The sequence below is a fragment of the Vicugna pacos genome, chromosome 18 (assembly GCF_048564905.1).
Source record: "Vicugna pacos chromosome 18, VicPac4, whole genome shotgun sequence".
Lineage (NCBI taxonomy): Eukaryota > Metazoa > Chordata > Mammalia > Artiodactyla > Camelidae > Vicugna > Vicugna pacos.
The window spans coordinates 19,640,971-19,662,757 of NC_133004.1; the positions used below are offsets into that span (position 1 = coordinate 19,640,971).

Sequence of the window (21,787 nt, forward strand, 5' to 3'; positions counted from 1 at the left end):
TTACCGTGACAACTGTAGGAGATGGGAGTCACCAATGTGGGGCAGAGCAAGAGGCCCGTGGACTCCAACTTCCCTGGTGAGCAAGGGGCTAAGTTTGTCCCCTCCAGGTGGGTGGGGAGCCCAAGAGGTGGAGACCCTTCCCCAGGTCTCACTTGTGCCCACAGCCCACATGGACCACAGGGCCTGGGCTTCCTGACACCTCACTTTCATAATGGTACCAACAATGCACGGCTACACTGTGCAGAAGACTCTTCCCACATCCCTTCTGCCCCCTACCTGGGCCTTATCTCCCCACCACCCTGCAGTGGGCCACGTTCTCCCGGGGGGCGAGTTCTTCTAGACCTTGGCCGTGCATTGATGCACATGTAGAGAAGTACACTGCTGTGCTTGTGGCTTGCTTTGTAACTGGGGTCCCCCATTCTCCACCTTGGGCTATTTCCACTCCACGACCCAGGACATGGTTGTGCTAATACAGACCTTCACAGCAGCTGCACAGCTCCGCGGCCTCACAGAACCCACTGATTGAGACATTCGACGTGTTGGTCTCATGTTCGCAGATGCTGCTGCCTGGCATGTAGGGCCTCCCTGCACCTGGGCTGTAGACTTAAGGGTCGCTGGGCCCGTGGCCTCAATGGGTCCTGGACCTAGTGGCTGTGTGGACAGAGGGGTGGGTTCTGGAGGGTAGGCTGCCCTGAGAGGGAGCTAGTTCCGAGAGTCTCCTGTGCCACCCACTGAGCCCTGCTGCGGCGAGCTCAGTCTGCGTGGTATCGGGGCCCTGGGGCTGTGGTTCTGCCTCAGCTGTGTCCTCAGTGCATGGGACACAGCCTGTGCCCCCTGTTCAGTGGTTCGGGTTGTTCTTCCAAAGGATGAGCCGGGCTCCCTCCCCCATGAATAAACATGCGCTTTTCTCCTCCAGCAAATTGGAGGAGCAAGGTTGAGTGCTCCTGGAGATGAAGCCTGGGGGCGAGGCAGCGTGGGCGTGCAGGCTGGAGGTGCACAGGCTGCTCCCACCCCCACCCCCAGCACAGAGCAGTAGGGAAGGGGCGACCCTAGGGCAGGGAGGGATTCTCCCACTCGCCCCCCCCCACCCCGGGAGAGGGGAGGGCCAGGGTCTCAGCAGCCCTTAGGCTGTGTGTCTGGGGGCAAGTTCAGCACAGTGCGTGTGTAGCCCCTGGACCAACCCAGCATCCCCTCTTCAAGCTCATACTCACTCCTTCCTGCCTGTCAGGGTGGCTCGTCCACACCACACAGGAGGGCCCGATGCTGCATGTCGAGTTGGGGTTGGAGACCCAGCCATCCCCGGCTCTGTACCCCTGCAAGGCAGCCCCTAAGGGCCTCCCGTGGGGGTCCAGCTTGTCCTTGCCTGTCTACAAGGGATTGAAATCACCTAGGGCCACCTCTTTTGTCTGTGTGTTTCAGGCTAGGAGGCCCTGACAGTGGGGAGGAGGACAGGGTTTGGAGGTCTGCTGTGGGTACAGAACGGACAGCAGGGAGATGGAGGAGGCTGCTGTGGTGGTCCCAGCGCAGGGGCGCTACACCTGTTGTTTCGGATTCGGCCTAAGGGAGCGAAGCTGGCTGAGCAGATTGCGCTGGGCCGTCAGTGGTAGCAAGGGCTGAGGGGGACCGACCAGCTGGGGCCTTCTCATTCTCCTGAGAGCTTTGCGTATCTGTTCCTGAGATCTCCTGAAGGCCGCTTGGGGAGCACTGCCTGTGGGATCAGGGGTTTATCCCCACACAACCCTGCACAGGGCCACTGCGACCACAGGGTCCTGACTGCAGCCACACCTCTCCCTGCAGCCCTTGAGCCACTGTGTTCTCTGTTGTTTTTTGGCTCTGGAACTGGGAGCCATGTCTCATGGTGAGGGAAGCCCAGCTCCGTGTCTGTCCCCTGGTGAAAGCATCTCTCCCATCCTGACCTTGTCCCACAGATTCCCCCCAGCATCCCCAGCATCCTCAGCATGGAGACAACATGACATCCCCTCCCTCCGTGTGTCCAGGGCCAGTGGGTGAGATGACATTTGTCAGGATGAGGGGTGAGATGGGGGATTTGGAGCCTGCTGGACACTTTATGGAAGGGAGTCTGGTTGAATTTCAGCACCTTAAAAGTAGCTGTTGTCACCCCCGTCGTACTGGCAGAGAAACAGACTCAGAAAGGGTGAGGGGTGGATGGCAGTAGAACTGAGGGTCAAGTTCTTGTCTCTTGACTCATGGGATGAGAGATGGCTCATCTGTGGGCCCCAGGGCCTCTGAGCCAGCAGGTTGGGGCAGGGTGCAGGCAGCTGTGTGATACTGAGGATTTAGTTCCCAAGTACCTCCACCCCGTTCCAGGACCCTAGAAGCCACTGTCTTTGGTGAGAGGCTGTTCCCACGGGACAAGGGGCCTCCCTGTGCCTACGCCCAGGGACAGCGTGTTCTCAGGCCAGCATCATCTTCCAAGCAGCCCTTGGCATGCTTTTCTTAACCAGCTGAGAGTCTGGGAATGAGGAAGGATGTGGGATTAGAAACCCTGGAATGGTTTCCAACAAAGCCTAGGTCCTGGGTGAGTAGGACCCCCAGGCTGCCCAGTGAGTGCCCCTCCCCAGCCCTGAGCACACCAGGATGGGGCTGTTTCAGCACCACGGACAGCGACCACATCCCGTGGCCTCTGGCCCTCAGGGCCTGGCATTGGGCTCTTTTGGGGTGCGTTGGAGTCTTGGTCTGAGAGGCTGTGGAGCCAGCACCAAGAGCTTTCATGACAGGACTGGTCTCTGCTCTGTACAGGCTGGGGGAGGGAAGGTGGTCCAGCACCTGCAGAGCCCCCCGTGGAGGCTGACATCTGGCCAGGTCGGCTGAATGCTGGGGGGGCTTTGAGTTGGAATGTGGGACCCACAGAGGAATATGGCACTTGAGGGGACCTCTACCCCTACTGCTGATGGGGATCTCCAGCTCTGGGACCCTCTCCAAGCTTCTCTGGGGCCCCATTTCTCATTACAAGCCCCTGGCCTGGGTGTGAGACAGGCCACCCTGTGGAGAATCACTCCAGGCCCCACCTTGCCCAGGCTGGACACCAGGGACCTGTTAGGCTGGGGGAGGTCCCTGGGGCCCCCAGAGTGGTCAAGGAATGTGGATCAGGGGGCTCTCTGCCCTTCTTTCGGCCTCCAGATCTGGGCAGAGCCTTCCTGGCTACAGGGTCCCATGGGAGAGACCATCTCAGGAAGCTGTGGACCCAGGCCCTCTGCCCCTCTGTGGCTAGGCCTCAGGCAGCACCGCGGCACCCCACCACATCAGTGTGGCTGCCTCTTCTTGGCCACACAGCAGCCTTGCTTCTTTAGATCCACGGTGGAAATTGACTCTAATTTGTAGACTTTGGTTCAAAACCTAAAGGATTTTTAATTAAAACCCAGAAAATCCATCTGTATAATTAAGCCTCCGGAAGTCACTGGGCTCTGTGATGAAAGTCCGGCTGGCACTGCCTGTCCTCACATGCCTACCAAGACATGACCAGGGGATGGCTGTGACATGTGGGGATGATGGAGCCCTTTCCCTCCCTGCAGGTCCTCTCAGGGCAGGGCCAGTGGGAACCCATGCGTTGGCAGCCTCTCTCCAGGCCAGCTTGGCTCCGAGTGCTTTTCTTGTGTGTGCACCTTTGCACAGTTGAGGCGTGCTGGACTTCAGGACCTGGTTCCTCCTAGGGTGTTTGGGGTGGTGGGGGGAGGGGGCAGGGTGTGTCATGAGGATAATAACCCAAAAGGGAGGACACGCAAGAGGATGGGTGGAGAACTTTCTGGGCTGTGCTAACTGGGTTAGTCACCCTAGCTGCATGGGCAGTGTCCCCACCTCTTGGGTGAGCCTGTGCTCCCACCATAGGTTGTGGCTGTGGCCGGTTGTTCTGAACCCCTAGGGTGTGCCTCGAGGTCAGGGGAGGCAGGTAGAGCCATGGAACTGGTGGGGTCAGGAGGAAGCTGAGGTTGGTGGCTAGTATTTGCTAATCAGTGGTTTGGGAAGATGTCCTACCTCAAGCTGAGCTGTCTTTGCAAGTTGGGGACCTGGTCTGTGGCTCTTGCTGGGGAGTTTGCCTCCCTAGCCCCTTATCAAGTAGCCTCTCACGGGTCCTGACCCAGACCTGCCCAGGGCTTGGGACATGCCCACTGCATGGTTGAAAGCCAGGGTCCTTAGCTCTGCCCCACACCAGCTCCAGGGTCTGGGGTAATCTCAGAGTGAACATGGGTACAGACCTGGGAGGAATCCGTCAACAGGCTGGGGATGTCAGTCCTAGATGGGGGGGGCATGATGCTGGTGGAGGACGGGAAAGGCTGGGGGGGTAGGAGGGGTGGAAACCCTGCTACTGTGGGAGCAGCGTGTTTGCTGTGTAGGAGATAGGGGCTGGCCTGGTGGAAGCACTTGGGGTCAGGAAGAGCTCAGAGAAGTGGGACAAGGAAGGAGGGTCCCAGGACTCTGGTAGACAGTTCCCACACTCCCATTGCCTGGATGGGCAAACCAAGGGCCCAGGCTGCTTTGTCCTGCCTCCCTGCAGGGGTCAGGGGCCGTACATCTGCAAGACTCAGGGTCCAGCCAGATCTGGGGAGCATCTGACCATCACCTTCCAAGGCCCAGAGCTGCCTGCTCCCTGCTTGTGGTGACACCCTTGCCAGCGGGACTAGGGGTACTTGTTAGCTTCAGGCAGGTCATCCACAGCCTTTGCGTTTAAACCCATCCTCGGGAGACACACAGTGATGCCCACGCAGCCCCTCCTCTGGGGGTGCTGTTTACAGCAGTGGAGACAAAGGGACTGTGAGCAGTTCCCAGGGGCTGCAGCCGGCCATCAGGGGGCCAGGAGAGCTTTGATGCCTGAGGACTGGCTTCTGGCTTCTCTGTGTGGCCTCAGTGTCCTGTGACACAGCCCAGGACCGCTGATCCCCTCAGTCAAGTTACCCGAGCCCCCAGTCTGTGCAGAGGGGCCTGGACTGCACCTGTCTCACAGGTCGGCACACAGTAGGTGCACTGTGGGTGTTTGGTGCAGCTTTCAGCTGCAGCTTTTTCCTTCCCAAACCCCACCCATGGGGACCCTTTAGTGCACCCAAGAGGCCCTGACTCTGTGCTGAGTCACCCCACCAGCTCCTGGGGAGCGCATGTGCCTGGCCCACCCATCTCAGGCCCAAGGGAGTCAGGCCCTCCTCGCTATCTTAGCAGGTCGCTGATTTCTGTTTTTTGCTGCCAAATCATAGCAAAGACACTTGTTACTGCTGAACCCATTAAGTGTAATTACGGCGCTCTCGGCGGGAATGTGTAATTACATCGGTGGCCCAGTGCCACACTGCACAGCATGCTGTGGGCCAGGGGCTGCAGGGCGGCAACTGTTGGCCCTGCCCCTACAGGGGGGAAGAGGGAGGGGGTCTGGGCGGGGCGGGCTGCCAGGGCCCCGTGAAGGAGGGATACACACAGCATGGCCTTCCTCCTGCCCTCTTCCCTGAGCCCATCCACCTGTATAAACACAGAGGCCCCAAATCTCCCCCAGCCTTGTCCCTCCCTGACCCTGGTTTTGGCACAGCCTCTGCTGTGTCAGGTGCCCTTGGGATCAAAGCCCTTTGCAGGCGGGGCTGCATGGACCCCCCAGCCCAGTGCCCACATACAGCTGAACACAGACCTGGCACTCAGGGTCCTGGGGACCGATCTCCACTGTATGGGGCACAGCCTTATGCCGGGTGGGGCCCTGGTGCTTTCGTCATCTCATAAATCCATGAAACACCTCCTCCCCAGCAGGGTGCAGGGAAGGGGGCACTGGGGCACCAAGGCCCCAGGTCACAAAGCCAGGACGTGCTGCAGCTGAAATTCCCACCAGGAGTCTGTGAGGGTGAGCACCCCATCCCTGTCACTCTGCCTCAGCCCCCTCGGTGCCAGGCTGGGTAGGGGTTGCGGGGTTGCAGCACCAGATTTCCCATGGCTGTCTGTGACGGAAGGTGTTTCCTGAGTGCCGAGTTCTCTCACTTTAAGAAAGTTCCCCTGCCCACCCCACATCGGCTCAAACGTGGACTTGGGGCACGACTTTGGGGGCCTCCTGCCCTCCCACCCTTGCTGTCTCCAGCTGAGCCCAGCCCAGCCCAGCCCAGCCCAGCCCAGGGCAGGCAGGCAGCCTGCAGAAAATCTGCCTCAGGGATTGATGTGGGTCCTGATGAGGGAGGTTCTTGATGTGGGGTACAAGGAATGCCCCTCAGGCTTGAGGGGTACCTGCCTCTACCCACGGGTTTGGGTGAAGGCCCAGTCTTCCAAACAGGGAACCCCCACACACAGCCTAGCTCCCATTTGGGCAGCTCTGGGCCCCCTGCCTGGTCTGGGTTCTGGGCCCCTTCTTTATACCTAACATGGCTGGGACACCATAGGGGCCCCCAATTTCTTGATGAGCCACTGGGGGCAGGCACAGGGGTGCACCCCTTCATGGAGACAGCCACAGAGGGGGCAAAAGCTGCAGCCGCACCGTGGCCTCTGTGGAACCATGGTGCCACCTGGTGGCCACTCCCAGAATGACTGGGAGTGCTCACTGAGGTGAAGGGTGGCCTTTCACCCTGAGAGCCAGCGACATCCGAGTGTGGCTGGGACACCCATGCTGGGTTCACGCAGCATTCGCTGCTGGCCTCGTGCCCTGAGGTTCTGGCTGGACCTCTGGTCCTCCTACCAACAGGACGTCTCTTGGACAGGGCTCTTCACGGGCAAGTGGCTTCCACTCCCAGGACTGACTTGGGTTGGGGCGGTGATGGTGGGTGGTCCTCACTCACCAGTCCTCTGTCCGTGTCCTGTCCCCCTTCATCCAGGCCCAGAGTAGGGCTGCTGGTCCTCCAGGCCCAGACACTGAATTGAGCTAAAGTTCACATCCCTTATTGCCTGTCACCATGGTCAGAGGTCACAGGAGGGTTCATGCAGGGCTGCAGGGAGGGGGGCTCTGGGGCCACCCTCATGGTGCCTTCACAGTTGGTGGACATCTGTGGTAATTGGGGTCCAGGTTGGGCAGCATCCCTGAGGCTGCTCATTCAAGAGTCTGACTGTAGTTTGGTACACTGGAGTTGGGGTGCAGTGGCCGACCTCCATCCAGGGTCCTGCTGTACACGAGAGGTTGGCAGCAGAGTCCAGAGACTGGTGTCGGGTCTGTCCCTCACTGCCCAGCTGACGGGGCAGGCATGGGGATGTCAAGGAACTGGCCCTGGGGCAGCTTTGCCAGGTACTGGGGGCAGGTCCCAGGGCTCCTCCGCCTGCGTGTGGACCCTTAACTCTGGCCCCACGTGGTTCGAACACGTCAGTATGCTGGTCATCATGCTCAACTGCGTGACCCTCGGCATGTTCCGGCCCTGTGAGGATGTTGAGTGCCGCTCGGAGCGCTGCAGCATCCTGGAGGTGGGTGTCCGGTGGGGCTGGCAGGGCAGGGCTGATCATGGGTGATGAGGGCTGGGGAGTGGAGGGGTGCAGACCTGCCTCTCAGGCCCGCCTCCTGCAGGCCTTTGACGACTTCATCTTCGCCTTCTTCGCGGTGGAGATGGTCATCAAGATGATCGCCCTGGGGCTATTTGGACAGAAGTGCTACCTGGGTGATACATGGAACAGGCTGGACTTCTTCATTGTCATGGCGGGGTATGGCCTGCCCTGCTGTGGACAAGCCCTAGACCTGGGAGTGACCCCTTGGTCCCCCAGGAAGAGGGCTGGGGAGGTGCCTTCAGGCAGAGCTGGATCTGAGAGATGGCTGGGGGTGGGGTGCTAGGGGCGGACACTTGTCCCAGGGCTCCCTGTGCCAGCACCAGGGGCGGCGGGATAGACTCTGAGTGCATGGGGTGGCCTATGAGTGGTGAGGAGCCCCCAGTGATGTCCCAAGATTGTGTTCCCTCTGCCTCAGGGCCCAGCATGGCTGAGTACACAGTATGGGGGTCAGGCCTCTGGCACGTGCTCATCTGCCCCGGGCCTCCTGGCCTCAGCTGGCAGAGTGTTTTGGAGAGAACCATGTGCCTGCTGACCTGGCTCTGACCCCAGAGCACATGCCCATAGCCTGAGTCCCCCTTTCCTCTGCTCCTACCCCAGCATGATGGAGTACTCTCTGGACGGACACAACGTGAGCCTCTCAGCCATCCGGACGGTGCGCGTGCTGCGGCCCCTCCGCGCCATCAACCGTGTGCCCAGTAAGTAATCCCTCACCCTGGGCACAGGACCAGGAGGCCACACTGCCTGTATGGCATCATACGGTGTTGGGGCAGGAGAGGCTGGCCTCCTGCCACTCACCACGGGCACCTGAGGATTTGCTGCTGCTTTCTGGGGGGAGGATGGAGCAACCCTGGACAATGTTAGGGTATGATGGAAAGTCAGGCTGTGTGGGGTCCTGGCTCCCCATGGGGCTGCTGAGTGACAGGGGCCACTCTGAACCTTAGTCTTCTCATCTGCACAGCATTTGGAGTCATTCCTGGGAGCTGTGCAGACTCTCGTGGCTTTCTTGTCTGGCCCATCACAGTGATTCTCAAGTCCGAGCGCGGCCGAAGTGTCTATCTAGTACTACAGGGAAGCATGGAGAAGCTTCCAGGAAGTCATGTGGCTGCTTGTTGGAAAGTAGCCCATCCTGACCCTGATCATCTGTCCACACAGAGGGTGTTTGGGATTTCCTGTGTCTTCATGGTGTTCAATGCTATAACTGAATTCAGCTGTTAATTTTCCTGGAGGGGTGGGGGTGGGGGAAGTGCCCACACAACTGTGAGGCATGTATATATACACACGTATGTGCGGGTCTGCATGTACCGTGTAGGTATGCACTGCCTTTCTGACGGCCTGGCCTGAGTCCTAGTGGCCCCTGAAGCCAGACCCAGGTGGTCAGGGTTGGTCCTGCAGCCCTCCTGAAAAGTTACATACTCCTAGGGTGGGACACTCCCTCCTTCTGGGGCTGCGTTGGGACCCCTGGGCCTGCCTTCCACCCACTACCTGGCTCTACCCTCAGGGTTCAGATGTGTGACCCTGGGCAAATTACTGTACCTCTCTGAGCCTCAGTTTCCCCAACTGTGATAGCAGGACACTAGTGGTACCCTTTAAGGATGGCTGTGAGGTGAGGTGTCACACGTGGTTCTCAGCTCTGTGCCTGGCACCACCGTGCACTCGGTCTGCTCACCTGGGCCCCCTTTCAGAGCATCATGTGGCAGTACCACCTCTGTCACAGCACAGATCTTCCTTTTCAGGCCAAATGCCTCCAGTGGCCAGAATTGCTGCCCACAGTCTCCCCTGGGGACATGCTCCTGTCCCATACAGGGTACTTCCCCCCAGATAGGACCACATGTACCTCATGATGAGCCTCAGATGGTCATATTCATGGCTGTATCTCACTCTGACTGCCTGGGGTCCACTCTGAACCTTGGGCCATCTGTGGCTTCTAAGCCTGTTGCTGTCTGGCCAGGGCAGTGCTCACTGACTTTTGTCCCTGATCAATCTTCCTCCTGGTATTTCTGAAACTTCAGTGCCCCTCCCAGCTGTGATTCTCCTCTGAGACCCCAGGGGCCCATTCTGCCATCCGCCAGCCCCAGGTGGTCTCCATGAAGCCTTGGCACCTGCCCTGCAGTTTAGGGCTCTGTCTGCACCCTTAGCCTGGCCCTTGTTTGTTTCCAGAAAGGAGTCTTATCTTGCCGAGGTCGGGGAGGGGGCAGGCCCATGACCAAGCAAGGGGGAAGTGAGGCTCAGCTGGTCCACTCGGTGGATTAATTTGCATCCATACAACCCATTGCACCCAAGAATGAGAGCTTCAAAAGTGTCTCCTGCCCTAGGGGTGCACACAGCTCCCACCTCCCTCCAGTGCAGGGCTCTGCTCCACATGATTCTCACAGAGAATGGAATGAAATGCAGGTCCCTGAACCCTGTACCTGTTGCGAGACCCCCCAGGCTCCTGAGTGTGAGAGGCAGCTGAAGCCTTAGCTGCTGGTGGTCCCTGAGGCTGCTGCTCCCATGATGGAGCCTGGGGCCCCGAGGCATCTGGGCCAATCACCCTAGGGGCCTGCCTGTATGCAGTGTGGTCCTGGACAGCATCTGCGAGGAGCAGGGACTGCCCTCCCTGACACTCTCCAGGCTGAGGCCTTGCTCCCCTCTGTGGGGTCTGACCCACAGGTGTCTGTCTCTTGGGGCCTGTTGGACATGGAGGGGCCAGGTGCAGATCTCCTGCAGAGGCACCGATACCCCTCTGTGAACGGCAGGGGGTGGGGAGGGGTGTGGCTTAGGGTTCCCAGGGGGAACTGGGGGTTTCAGGGATTCCCCAGGAGTGTTCTGCCATGCTGACCAGCTGCTCTGCCACCTGCAGGCATGCGGATCCTGGTCACGCTGCTGCTGGACACACTCCCCATGCTCGGGAACGTTCTCCTGCTCTGCTTCTTTGTCTTCTTCATCTTCGGCATCGTGGGAGTCCAGCTTTGGGCTGGCCTGCTGCGCAACCGCTGCTTTCTGGACAGCACCTTCGCCAGGTGCACAGGCCCCGCCCACCCAGCAGGCCACTCCCCTAACACATCTCTCTGGCCTCCTGCCCCCAGCAATCTCCTCCCCTCCAGCCCCACCCCAACAGGTTCCTCCTCTCCAGGCTCCTCCAGGCTGGGCTCCAGGGGCATGCTCTTCCTGGAGCTTCGCTAGCACTACTGAGCTTGGATCTTTTTTACCTTTTGTTTTTACGTCTGTTTCTGTGTCTGCTTCTCTGTGTTTCTCTGTTTGTCTCTATATCTCCATTTCCATCTCTATGTGTCTCTCTGTCTCTCCATCTTGGTGCCCCCAGAAACAGTAACCTCAGCTTCCTGCGGCCATACTACCAGCCGGAGGAGGGCGAGGAGAACCCTTTCATCTGCTCCTCCCGCCGGGACAACGGCATGCAGAAGTGCTCGCACATCCCCAGTCGCCGTGAGCTGCGCGTGGAGTGCACGCTGGGCTGGGAGGCCTATGGGCAGCCGCAGGCCGAGGGCACAGGTGGCGCCGGCCATCACACCTGCATCAATTGGAACCAGTACTACAACGTGTGCCGCTCTGGTGACTCCAACCCACACAATGGGGCCATCAGCTTTGACAACATCGGCTACGCCTGGATCGCCATCTTCCAGGTGGGCTCCGGGTCCCCCCTAACGCCGGGCGCCCAGCCTGCGGGGCCTGGGGGCTGGTGCCAGGCAGGGCTTTCTTGCCCCGCTGCCCTCCCAGGGCTGTCCGTGTGTCCAGCCGCCTGCCCCCCCAGGTGATCACGCTGGAGGGCTGGGTGGACATCATGTACTACGTCATGGATGCTCACTCCTTTTACAACTTCATCTACTTCATCCTGCTCATCATCGTAAGTGCGGGCAGCTGGGTGGGATGTGCTCGGTAAAGGGTGTGAGAGGGTGGAGGCGCTACACCTTGTGACAGGCTGTCTCAGATCCCCAAGCTCCTGTTAGTGGATATCCTTCTGCCCCTGGGGTCCAGTGTGATCTGCTCGTGCCCCCGGTGCTGCTCCGTCCTGTTCTCTGTTGGCCCTCCTGGTTTCCTGCGCCTGGCTGAGGTACAGGGATGGGCAGGGACAGCAGAGGCCCAGGGTTGTCTAGTCCAGGGCAAGTGGGATGGGGGCCCTTGGTGGAGCACAGAGCTTCTGTCCAGCCCCAAAGGGAGGAAATGGGCAGGCCTGGGAGGACAGAAGCCTGTTGAGGGGGAGGGGAGAGAGGCCTCACATGGCCCCTCGGCCCCTGCTATGGCCAGGTCCTATTAGGAGGCTGCAGGAGAGTCAGGACCACCTCTTGGTGTCCTACCCCTCCAGTGTACACAGGTGCCCAGGCACATTCCTCTACAGTATAAGTGTTTCTCTCAGGCACAGACATCCACAGTGCATGTGGCCTCCAGGTGTGGCCCTCACTTGGTTCTCTCAGTGGCCCTGCAGTGTCTGGGGCAGGGTATACAAGGACCAGCAGTGAATTGAACCAGGCAGCTGCCCCTCCTTATCTCAGACCATAAGCACAAGCAGAGGAGAGTGTCACTGAGGACAGTGAAGCCGTGGGGATTGGAGAAGGCTTGACCTGGGTGGGAAGGTCTGGTTGGTGACGGATCTGAAGAAGGGGACAAACCACCCAGATGTTGCAAGGAGGGTCTCCCCTTGTGTCCTGCAGCTGTCCACAAATAGGCAAGAGACACCACCTCACACCACCCATCCCCAGTGTTGGGGCCCAGCCTCAAATCAGCAGGGACACCCCCCTCACAGGTTGCCCCCACCAGCCACACTTGGCTGTGTCCCTGGCCCTGAGACTGAGCAGTGCACGGTAGATCTCAGTATGTCCCCCATCAGGGACTTCAGCTCTCTTGTGTGGAAATCACAGCTGCTGGCCTGGCCTCCTGCCCCACCCAACGCTGATACCCAAGGCGGTGGGTCTCCGTGTCCCCCTTCTTCAGCTCTTTGGGGCACACGCCGGGTGAGTGAGCTGTGGGCGGGTTGCCTGGAGGCTCACTGCCACCCGCCTGCCGCAGGTGGGTTCCTTCTTCATGATCAACCTGTGCCTGGTGGTGATCGCCACACAGTTCTCAGAGACGAAGCAACGAGAGAACCAGCTGATGCGGGAGCAGCGGGCCCGCTACCTGTCCAACGACAGCACACTCGCCAGCTTCTCAGAGCCAGGCAGCTGCTACGAGGAGCTTCTCCGGTACGTGGGCCACATCTACCGCAAGGTGAAGCGCCGAGGCCTGCGCCTCTACGCCCGCTGGCAGAGTCGCTGGTGCAAGAAGGTCGACCCCAGCAGTGCACTGCATGGCCAGGGTCCTGGGCGCCGGGCGCGGCGGGCGGGTGGGCGCACCGCCTCCATCCACCACCTGGTCTACCATCACCACCACCACCACCACCACCACTACCACTTCAGCCATGGCAGCCCGCGCCGGCCGGGCCCCGAGGAGGGTGCCGGGGACACCAGGCTGGTGCGGGCTGGAGTGCCGCCCTCACCTGGGCGTGGGCCCCCTGACGCTGAGTCAGTGCACAGCGTGTACCATGCAGACTGTCATGTGGAAGGGCCACAGGAGAGGGCCAGGGTGGCACACGCCGCGGCCACCACTGCTGCCAGCCTCAAGCTGGCCACTGGGATGGGCGCCATGAACTACCCCACCATCCTGCCTTCAGCTGCAGGCGGCAGCAAGGGGAAGCAGTCCAGCGGGCCGCTGGGAGCTGGGGGGCACAGCCCCCTGAGCCTAAGCAGCCCTGATCCCTGCGAGAAGCTCCAGCACCTGGTTGGGGAGCATGGTAAGGACCCCGCCCTGTGGAGAGCAATGGGAGTGGGGGCGGGGCTCCGGGGACATCCTCGCTTGTGTGGGTACCATCCTGAGCCCAGCTTTCCCCTCTCGAGCCCTGGATGAAGGGAAGAAGAGAGGGGGAGGGTCTGGATACTTCTGGGTACTTCTGAAGGCAACTGTTTCTGTCCAGCCCATAGTCCTTAAGAGCTGACAGCTCAGTGGGGCAGGAGCATTTGCCATGTAGAAATGGGAATTCTGAGGCTGGCAAAGGAAAGCCACCCAACCCCCCAGGACTGTGTCCCAGTGCCCCCACCGAGAGGGGCCCTCTGCCCATGTCCACAGCCTGGTTGCTTCTCTGGGGGTGTGGCTGGCCCCCTTTATAGGTGGGGAGACAGGCTGGGGTGGTAGGGAGGAAAAGCCAAGGTCACAGATCCCCCAAGGGTCGAGGAGAGTGGGGCTAGGGTGCCCTCCAGTACACTCGGTCCTCCCAGCTGGGTCAGGCAGGACAGCGCAACCCCCAGATGTCTGGGCCCCACACAGACCGAGGCCCTCCCAGGTGATGTGTGCAGGTGTGTAGGGGTATGTGTGCCTGGACCGCTGTGTACATCCTACGTGCTGTGCCTGAGGTGTGCAAGCAAGTGTGTCACAGTGTGTGTGTGCTGAGGCAGCTTGGCCTCACAGGGCCCCTGACTGTGGCAAGTCCAAGCCGCCACTGTGCAGAGTCACCCAGGCCCCAGAGACTTGGCACTGGGAGGTGGTAACTGAGTGATGATGGCTCAAGTGCATCCTGTGCTGGAATGTTCACGTTTCCTTCACCTGTTTAACATGGCTGCTAGAAAGTGGCTTGTGTTATTCTTCTGTGAATGGCGTGGCCCCAGGTGGATAAGCTTCTCTGCCTATTTGTGTCCCTGCCCCGGAGTGTGAACAGAGAGCCCCTGTGCAGGCTGTGCGTGTGCCCAGGTGTGCAGGTGGACACCCCACGTCAGTCTCCACATGTGTGTGGACCCCAGGCGCCTGGTGTAACAGCTGAGCAGCCTGAGCCTCCCCGTGTCCTTCTCCCCGCAGGACTGGGCCAGGCCCCCAGCCGCCTGTCGGGCCTGAGCGTGCCCTGTCCCCTGCCCAGCCCCCAGGCGGGCACACTGACCTGTGAGCTGAGCAACTGCCCATACTGCACCAGCGCCCTGGAGGACCCGGAGCTGGAATTCAGTGACTCAGACAGCGGAGACTCAGACAGCAATGGGGTCTACGAGTTCACACAGGATGTGCGGCACGGGGACCGCCGTGACCCCATGCAGCCATCCCCAGCGGTGGACGCGCCAGGCCCAGGTGGGGCACGGCGGCGGGTGCAGCGGCGGGCAGCAGCGGGTGAGCTGGGTGGGTTGGGCCGTGTCTGGACCTCCTTCAGTGGCAAGCTGCGCAGGATCGTGGACAGCAAGTACTTCAACCGTGGCATCATGGTGGCCATCCTCACCAATACGCTGAGCATGGGCGTCGAGTACCACGAGCAGGTGGGTGGGCTGCATGGATGGCCCTTGGAGTGACCCCCCGGGAGCACATCTCTCGTGTCTTCTTGGGAATGCAGCTTCTTACGGGGCCCCACAGAGGGGTTTGTGGGGATAGGGGAACAGGGATGGCCTGGGAGTTGGATGTTGGCTGTTGTGGGAATTTTTATTGGTCACTCAGCAAACACTAATACTTATCCTTGGCCCACCCTCTGATGAGTGGTGACCAGAGAAACCATGGCTCCCAGCCGGGGGTCCTCCCATCTTGGGTAGAGGGTTGAAATCACAGACCCAGGAGCAGCAGGGGGCCTAAGTGCTCATTGGGCCATTCAGTGCTCTTCTCAGGATGGGATCTCCACAGCCCAGCTCTTGCAGGGAGAGGCCCCCCCCTTACATGAGCCAGACCTACCGGCTATTCCCCCTGGGGTGCCCTCAGGTGGCTACAAGAGGCCAGTGGTGTAGAACGGTCTTCAGAGGAGGAATTGTGGGGTTGATGCCTGGCCCCCCAGTTGCCTGATGCCTAGACCCTACCCTGCACACTGGTCCACTCCAGCCTCAGCCCAGCACTGGAGCCTTGGCAGAGATGAGCAGCGGCCGGGTCAGGCAGGGAGAGGGAGCCCTCTCTGGGGAGAGAGGCCAGTTCACTTTTATCGACTAAATTGACTTCCTCGTCTTCCGCCCTCTGGGCTTTTCAAGTCACTTCAGCTGTGTTCTTTCATCCTGGAGCAATTTAGGGACAAACCCAAGCAGTGTTAGCCACCAGCAGGCCCCGGCAGAGAGGTTCTCTTTGTGAGGGTGAGATCCAAGGCAGAGACAGCAACAGGCCATGAAGGACTCCTTGGCAAGGAAAAGCCTCTGCGCGTGTATGCGTGTGTGTGCGCACACACACACGCATACACACCCTTGAACGTACACACGTACACACCCTTGAATGTGCACACATATACCTGATTGCATACATGTGCGTACAGGAGCACAAACACAGGTGCACACATGTATGCACATAAAGTTTATCTGTGCAGATGTGGATTCATGTGCACATGCACACATAGGTGGCTGTGCACACACATAGCACATACAGCTACGTGCACGGGTGCGGGCGGAAACTCACATGTGCACCCAAGCAGGCCACAGACTGGCACACATGTGCACATACATGCAAGCATTTATGCTGGTGCAGGTGTGCACATGTATACACATGTGCAGGTGCACACACACACAGGCCAGCACATCCCCAGTAAGAGGCCTCTAGGCCTTCTGCCAACAAGGAGGGGTGTGCAAGGCCACTAGGGGTCAGGGCAGCTGTTCAGAGTCAGCAGCCATGTTGTCCACACCCTGTGCACCCCCACACCCACCCTGGATCCTTGGTGCAGATGCTCCTGGCCCTGTTCCCGTGGCCTGCGCTTGGGAAGTCTTGGAAGTCTCCAGAACCCTGGTTCTCAGACATGGTGGTGGGGAGATCGGGCAGGGCGGGGGGAAGTCAGGGACAGTCAGGAGATACAGGCAGGCCTGGGCCCAGCTGGAGGGAGTACCCTGCGGTCCTGCTTTCCTCCTCCAGATGGCAGCCAAGTGGGCTCCTTCTGAGATGCTGCCACTGCCCCTTGGCCCCTCGATGTAGCCTTCCCTGCTCCTAGACCACGCAGGCAGTATCCCTCCGCTCTCAGGGAGTAGTGGGAACCATGGGCAGGCCCTGACAGCCCCTCTGCCGCCCCCAGCCTGACGAGCTGACCAACGCCTTGGAGATCAGCAACATTGTGTTCACAAGCATGTTTGCCCTGGAGATGCTGCTAAAGCTGCTGGCCTGCGGCCCAGTGGGCTACATCCGGAACCCCTACAACATCTTCGATGGCATTATTGTCGTTATCAGGTGGGTCCCCACCTCCTGCTCAGCCCACAGGGGCCTGAGAGGCTCCAGCCTCAGGCAACAGCCTCAGCCAGTGGATGAGGCCCTGCCAGGAGCATTTCATGACAAGCAAAAGGGGAATGTCTTGAGCAGGGCCCCCTGCCCCTCCCCACGGGCACTGTCGGGTACACACAGGTAGGTCAGCGCATCTCAGATGGATGTTTCTAGGATCCGGTGGAGCTGTTCCCTGCAGGAACAGAGTGGGCGCTCGGCAGGCTTTCATCTGGAGTCTGGACTCCACTGAGGGCTCAGCCCCTGCGAGGAAGGCCAGCTTGCCCCAGGGCATCTGCTGGAGCAAAATCAACACAGAAAGAACAGGATAATCTTGGGGAATTCCCTCCTCCAGGAAGAAGCAGGGCCCTCAGGAGTCAAGGGATTCTCCCACCCTAATGAGAATAGACAAGCCAGGCATAGCTTAAAAGACACAGGATTGGGAAAGGCCCTTAATTGAGGAGCTACTGACTAGGCCAGCACCAAGGTTCTGGCAGCTGCTGCGGGTCGGGCAACCACCAGGGATGGCAGCTGATTGGGGGCTTCAGAGATGTGGCCTCCATCCCTCAGCCCAACCTGCTTCCCACATGGAGTTGAGCAAAGGCCACAGTGGCTCCTGGGCTCTGTTCCCGTTGTTGGGAAGAGGGCATCCCAGGGTCAGGGTGCGCACAGGGACACGTGGCCAGAGAAAGGCCCACCTGATCCTTGGCTCACCTGCAGCGTCTGGGAGATCATTGGGCAAGCGGATGGTGGGCTGTCGGTGCTGCGGACCTTCCGGCTGCTGCGGGTGCTGAAGCTGGTACGCTTCATGCCCGCGCTGCGGCGCCAGCTGGTGGTGCTCATGAAGACCATGGACAACGTGGCCACCTTCTGCATGTTGCTCATGCTCTTTATCTTCATCTTCAGGTGGGTGCCCGCTGAGGGGTCATCCCACCCCGAGCCTGGCTGTGAGGGCAAGGCCTGGGGCTCAGCACATGTGCCTGCCCCAGAGAGAAGGCCTCTCCCACCACACCAGCCCTGTGCTTCTGGCATCAGACCCGGGAGCCTCCAAGTGGCAGCAGAAACTCAGTTGCTAGTTCCTCTAACAGCACTGATGCTGGGCTCTGCTCTCGTGGGCTCACAGCTGAGGAGGGGATGGGTCAGGCTCCTAGCTGGATGGATTGGGGACTTCGCCTAAAGAAAAGGCAAGAATAATGGGATGCAGAGGAATGGCAGGGCAGCTGGGCTGGAGTTCCTTGATTTTAATTGATGTTTGCTGAGCCCCTGCCGCGGCCCATCCTGGACTGGGGCTCAGGCCTCGGGGAAGTGGCTGGGGCAGAGACAGTCCCGGTCCTGGCCACTGCCAGAAGCCAGAGCCTCTGGTTGTTTCTTCTGCCCCTAGCCTTGGTCTTCCCACCTGTACAATGGGAGGGCCCTGTGAACCAGAAAGCTAGGGGCCTGGTGGGGGAGGTGTAGAGGAGCAGCTGCTGGGTGTGGAGGTGACCAGGCAGAGCACTCTCCTTCCCCCCTTCTGCACCCCACCCCCACCCCCACTGCATCCCTGCCTCCCGTCCTCAGCATCCTCGGTATGCACCTATTTGGCTGCAAATTCAGCCTGAAGACGGACACCGGAGACACGGTCCCTGACAGGAAGAACTTTGATTCCTTGCTGTGGGCCATTGTCACCGTGTTCCAGGTAAAACCTGGTAGGACCATCCCCTGATGTAAATGGTCCCTGGAGGGCCACAGCCCTGCTCAGAGCAACCCCAGAGCTGACCGAGGCCCCTTTGAGGCCAGCACAGGTGAAGAGCTGGGGATGGTGGCAGGGATACTGACTGGGCCCCAGGGAGGTGGACTTGGTCTCGCTTGTCCAGCGCTCTCTCTGGTCCTAAGGGCCTGTCAGCATTTCCACAGCCATGCCCACCATCCTGGTGCCCCATTGGCCCCCATGTTGAGCCTGAGCTGCTTGGCTGCCCCTCCTCCCCCAGATCCTCACCCAGGAGGACTGGAACGTGGTTCTCTACAACGGCATGGCCTCCACCTCCTCCTGGGCCGCCCTCTACTTCGTGGCTCTCATGACCTTTGGCAACTACGTGCTCTTCAACCTGCTGGTGGCCATCCTGGTGGAGGGTTTCCAGGCCGAGGTGAGGGGCATGAGGTGAGGGAGGCTTCCAGGGGGAGGCAGTGGGAGCCAGGCATGTTGTGCAGGAGTCCTGCCCGGACCGACGTGAAGAGGCCTCGGTTCTCTACCTGTTGGGCCCTTCCATCCCCACCCGCCCCCAGCCTCCAAGGGAAGCCTCACATGTACCATCTGCTCCATGGGCACAGGGTGACGCCAACAGGTCTGACACAGATGAAGACAAGACATCTACCCATGTGGAGGAGGATCTGGACAAGTTCAGAGGCCTCAGGGCCACAGGTGTGCCTGCGGCTGAGGGCGGGGCAGGGCTGGAGGGGATGCTGCCCACCTGGTCCAGGTGCAGCTGGAGTCCTGCGGGTGAGTCCTGGGTGGGCAGACTCTCCTTCCTGGGAGCTCTGCAGCCTTGAGTGACCTCCTCCCCTCCAGAGATGAAGATGTACTCACTGGCGGTGACCCCCAACGGGCACCTGGAGGGCCGGGGCAGCCTGCCCCCTCCCGTCATCATGCGCACGGCAGCCACACCCATGCCCACCCCTAAGAGCTCCCCACACCTGGACGCAGCCCACAGTCTCCTGGACTCTCGGCGTGGCAGCAGCAGTTCCGTGGACCCCCAGCTAGGGGACCAGAAGTCTCTGGTAGGGATCCTCCCCTCCTCGGCCTCTGGGCACTTTCAGGCTCCACCTGCTCAGTTCCCCAGGGCCTTCCCCAGAGATGATTGAGGGTCCCACATGCCCCACAGTCATACACCATGAATCTCTGGCCCCGAGTGCCTTGTTTTCTGTAAATGGAGCCAGAAGCTGCTGTTCTAAGGAGTACGAACGGGCAAGTAGAACGTTGGGCTGGAAGTTTATCTTCCAAATTTGTAATCAAAGATAAAAGCTGTCAGGGTACAGAGCGTACATGAGAAGGAAAAATAGAGAACGGATGGCAAAAAGGTATAAAAACTGAATATACACAACAGTTTTTGGAAGCTGGGTGGAGGGTTCCATGCGTCACGATCCACAGCGCCCTGTGGAGCTGGAACCCCTGAAGTCTTTCCAGATAAACCCAGGAAACAACGCCCCCAGCAGACACAGCCAAAACCAGCTTCTCTGAAGAGCCCCAGAGGGGTGGGCTGAGCAGGATGAGCTAATGAGGGGGGAGGGGATATGAGCCCGGAGGAAGTATGGGCAAACTATCAAGACCGATTGATCGTGTGTGTCAGTAAGGGAAAAGCTTCACGGCTGAGCCTTGGATGGGCAGAGTGATTTAGCAACAAGATGCATCACAGCCAAGCTGCTAGGAGCTGAAGGGCAGAGGATGGGCTGTTGAGTGGGGATTCCAGCTCAGCTCCTGCTAGACCCAGGAGGTAAAAATGACGGAGGGCAGTGGGGATGGGTGCAGCACAGGTGAAATCCCTGCGTCACAGTCCAGTTTACTTCTTGAGGTCATGGCCCAGCTTCTCTTTGCAAGTCCAGAGTATGCCAATGAGAAGCTGATTTGAGGCCCTACTTGAGAGATCATGGTCAGCATCTCAGTGGCATCTTTGGATGCCTGGTCCGTAGCTGGTCCCGGACCCTTTGATGACCCTTGCCCACCCTCTGGTCCGCGAGCAGCCCTGTGGGGCCTGCTTAGTGCTCTGACACTGGCTGGCTTTGTCTCCAGTTCATTGTCGACCCCACTATGTGCTGGAGGAGTCTCACTGAAGATGCAGTGCTGCCAGCATCCCCTGAGCAGGGCTGTGTGCTCCTGAAAGATGATCTATGTACAGATGTCACCTACAGGTGTTAATGGTGGCACCACTGGATAGGAAAGGCCCCTTTGCTGGGTACCCCTGAGGCTCGATGTTTGGGGTACTTGGGGGACCTAGCCTGCTCACTCTTGCTCCCTCCCCACAGTCCAGCCTGCGCAGCTCGCCCTGCACCCACTGGGGCCCCAACAGCGCCTGGAGCAGCCGGCGCTCGAGCTGGAACAGCCTGGGCCGTGCGCCCAGCCTCAAGCGCCGGAGCCAGCGTGGGGAGCGTGAGTCGCTGCTGTCTGGCGAGGGCAAGGGCAGCGGCAGCACAGACGAGGAGGCTGAGGACGGCAGGCCCGGGGCAGGGGCCTCACCAGGCACACGTGCCACGCCACTGCGGCGTGCCGAGTCCCTGGACCACCGCAGCACACTGGACCTACAGCCCCCACGGCCGGCCACCCTGCTGCCCACTAAGTTTCACGACTGCAATGGGCAGGTGCTAGCCCTGCCCAGCGAATTCTTCCTGCGCATCGACAGCCACAAGGAGGACCTGGCTGAGTTTGATGATGACGTGGAGGATGTGAGTTGGGGGGTACTGCATCACAGTCTAGTTGTGGGGAGTTGGTTTGGCCCCTTGCTTCCCTCTGGCCATGGGCTGGTTCCCCAAGGTGTGACTTGGGGTGTGGTGCTCACAGAGGGCCCTCAGAAGGGAGAGGGAAGCAGAACAAACTGGACAGGACCTGATCCAGCTGATGTAGCCTCAGCTGAACCCCCAGGAGCTCTGGAGTGGGATTCATCCCTGTGTCAGCCCCAGCTCCAGCTGAGGGCTCAATCTGAGAGGGGCACTCACCTAGCCTCCACGGACTCCCAGCATGGGTCCCTCACCCAGTACCTGGGTGGGTGGACAGGGCTGGGCCTGAGGGCAGGAGAGGCTGGGGGCTGACCAGACTGGGAGGGGCCCTGAGGACCCAACCCCTGCCTCCTCAGAGCTGCTGCTCCCGGCTGCAGAAAGTGCTGGAGCCCTACAAGCCCGAGTGCTGTCGGAGCCGAGAGCCCTGGGCCCTGTATCTCTTCTCCCCTCAGAACAGGTGAGGGCTGTGCCTGACAGGGGGCCCCTGTGTCCCCACCACTCGGTGAGCGCCTAGCATGCCTCCTCTGGAGTCACAGGGACTGGGAAGCCAGGGCTTGGCCAGGGCTTCCCTAACCCCCTACCCTTGGCCCCCAGGTTCCGCATCTCATGCCAGAAGATCATCGCTCACAAGATGTTTGATCATGTTGTCCTCGTCTTCATCTTTCTTAACTGCATCACGATCGCCCTGGAAAGGCCAGACATCGACCCTGGCAGCACCGTGAGGCGCCCTTCTTGT

The 21,787-nt window shown here is 60.1% G+C and overlaps 1 protein-coding gene across 2 annotated transcripts in view; it reads left to right on the top strand.

Moving 5' to 3' along the window:
* The window catches only part of CACNA1H (calcium voltage-gated channel subunit alpha1 H), a 63,974-nt gene that overhangs the window by 30,986 nt on the left and 11,201 nt on the right, over window positions 1-21,787 (top strand). The window contains exons 3-19 of one of the 2 annotated variants that reach the window (XM_072942347.1): window positions 7,250-7,362; window positions 7,463-7,596; window positions 8,038-8,135; window positions 10,280-10,439; window positions 10,742-11,060; window positions 11,189-11,281; window positions 12,442-13,201; window positions 14,257-14,699; window positions 16,409-16,560; window positions 17,308-17,493; window positions 18,145-18,262; window positions 18,555-18,710; window positions 18,895-18,985; window positions 19,133-19,341; window positions 20,584-21,000; window positions 21,408-21,508; window positions 21,646-21,769. In XM_072942347.1, the coding sequence (XP_072798448.1) occupies window positions 7,250-7,362; window positions 7,463-7,596; window positions 8,038-8,135; window positions 10,280-10,439; window positions 10,742-11,060; window positions 11,189-11,281; window positions 12,442-13,201; window positions 14,257-14,699; window positions 16,409-16,560; window positions 17,308-17,493; window positions 18,145-18,262; window positions 18,555-18,710; window positions 18,895-18,985; window positions 19,133-19,341; window positions 20,584-21,000; window positions 21,408-21,508; window positions 21,646-21,769 (3,674 nt within the window). The remainder of the gene's footprint in view (window positions 1-7,249; window positions 7,363-7,462; window positions 7,597-8,037; window positions 8,136-10,279; window positions 10,440-10,741; window positions 11,061-11,188; window positions 11,282-12,441; window positions 13,202-14,256; window positions 14,700-16,408; window positions 16,561-17,307; window positions 17,494-18,144; window positions 18,263-18,554; window positions 18,711-18,894; window positions 18,986-19,132; window positions 19,342-20,583; window positions 21,001-21,407; window positions 21,509-21,645; window positions 21,770-21,787) is intronic. The other variant, XM_072942348.1, reaches the window with a different exon arrangement.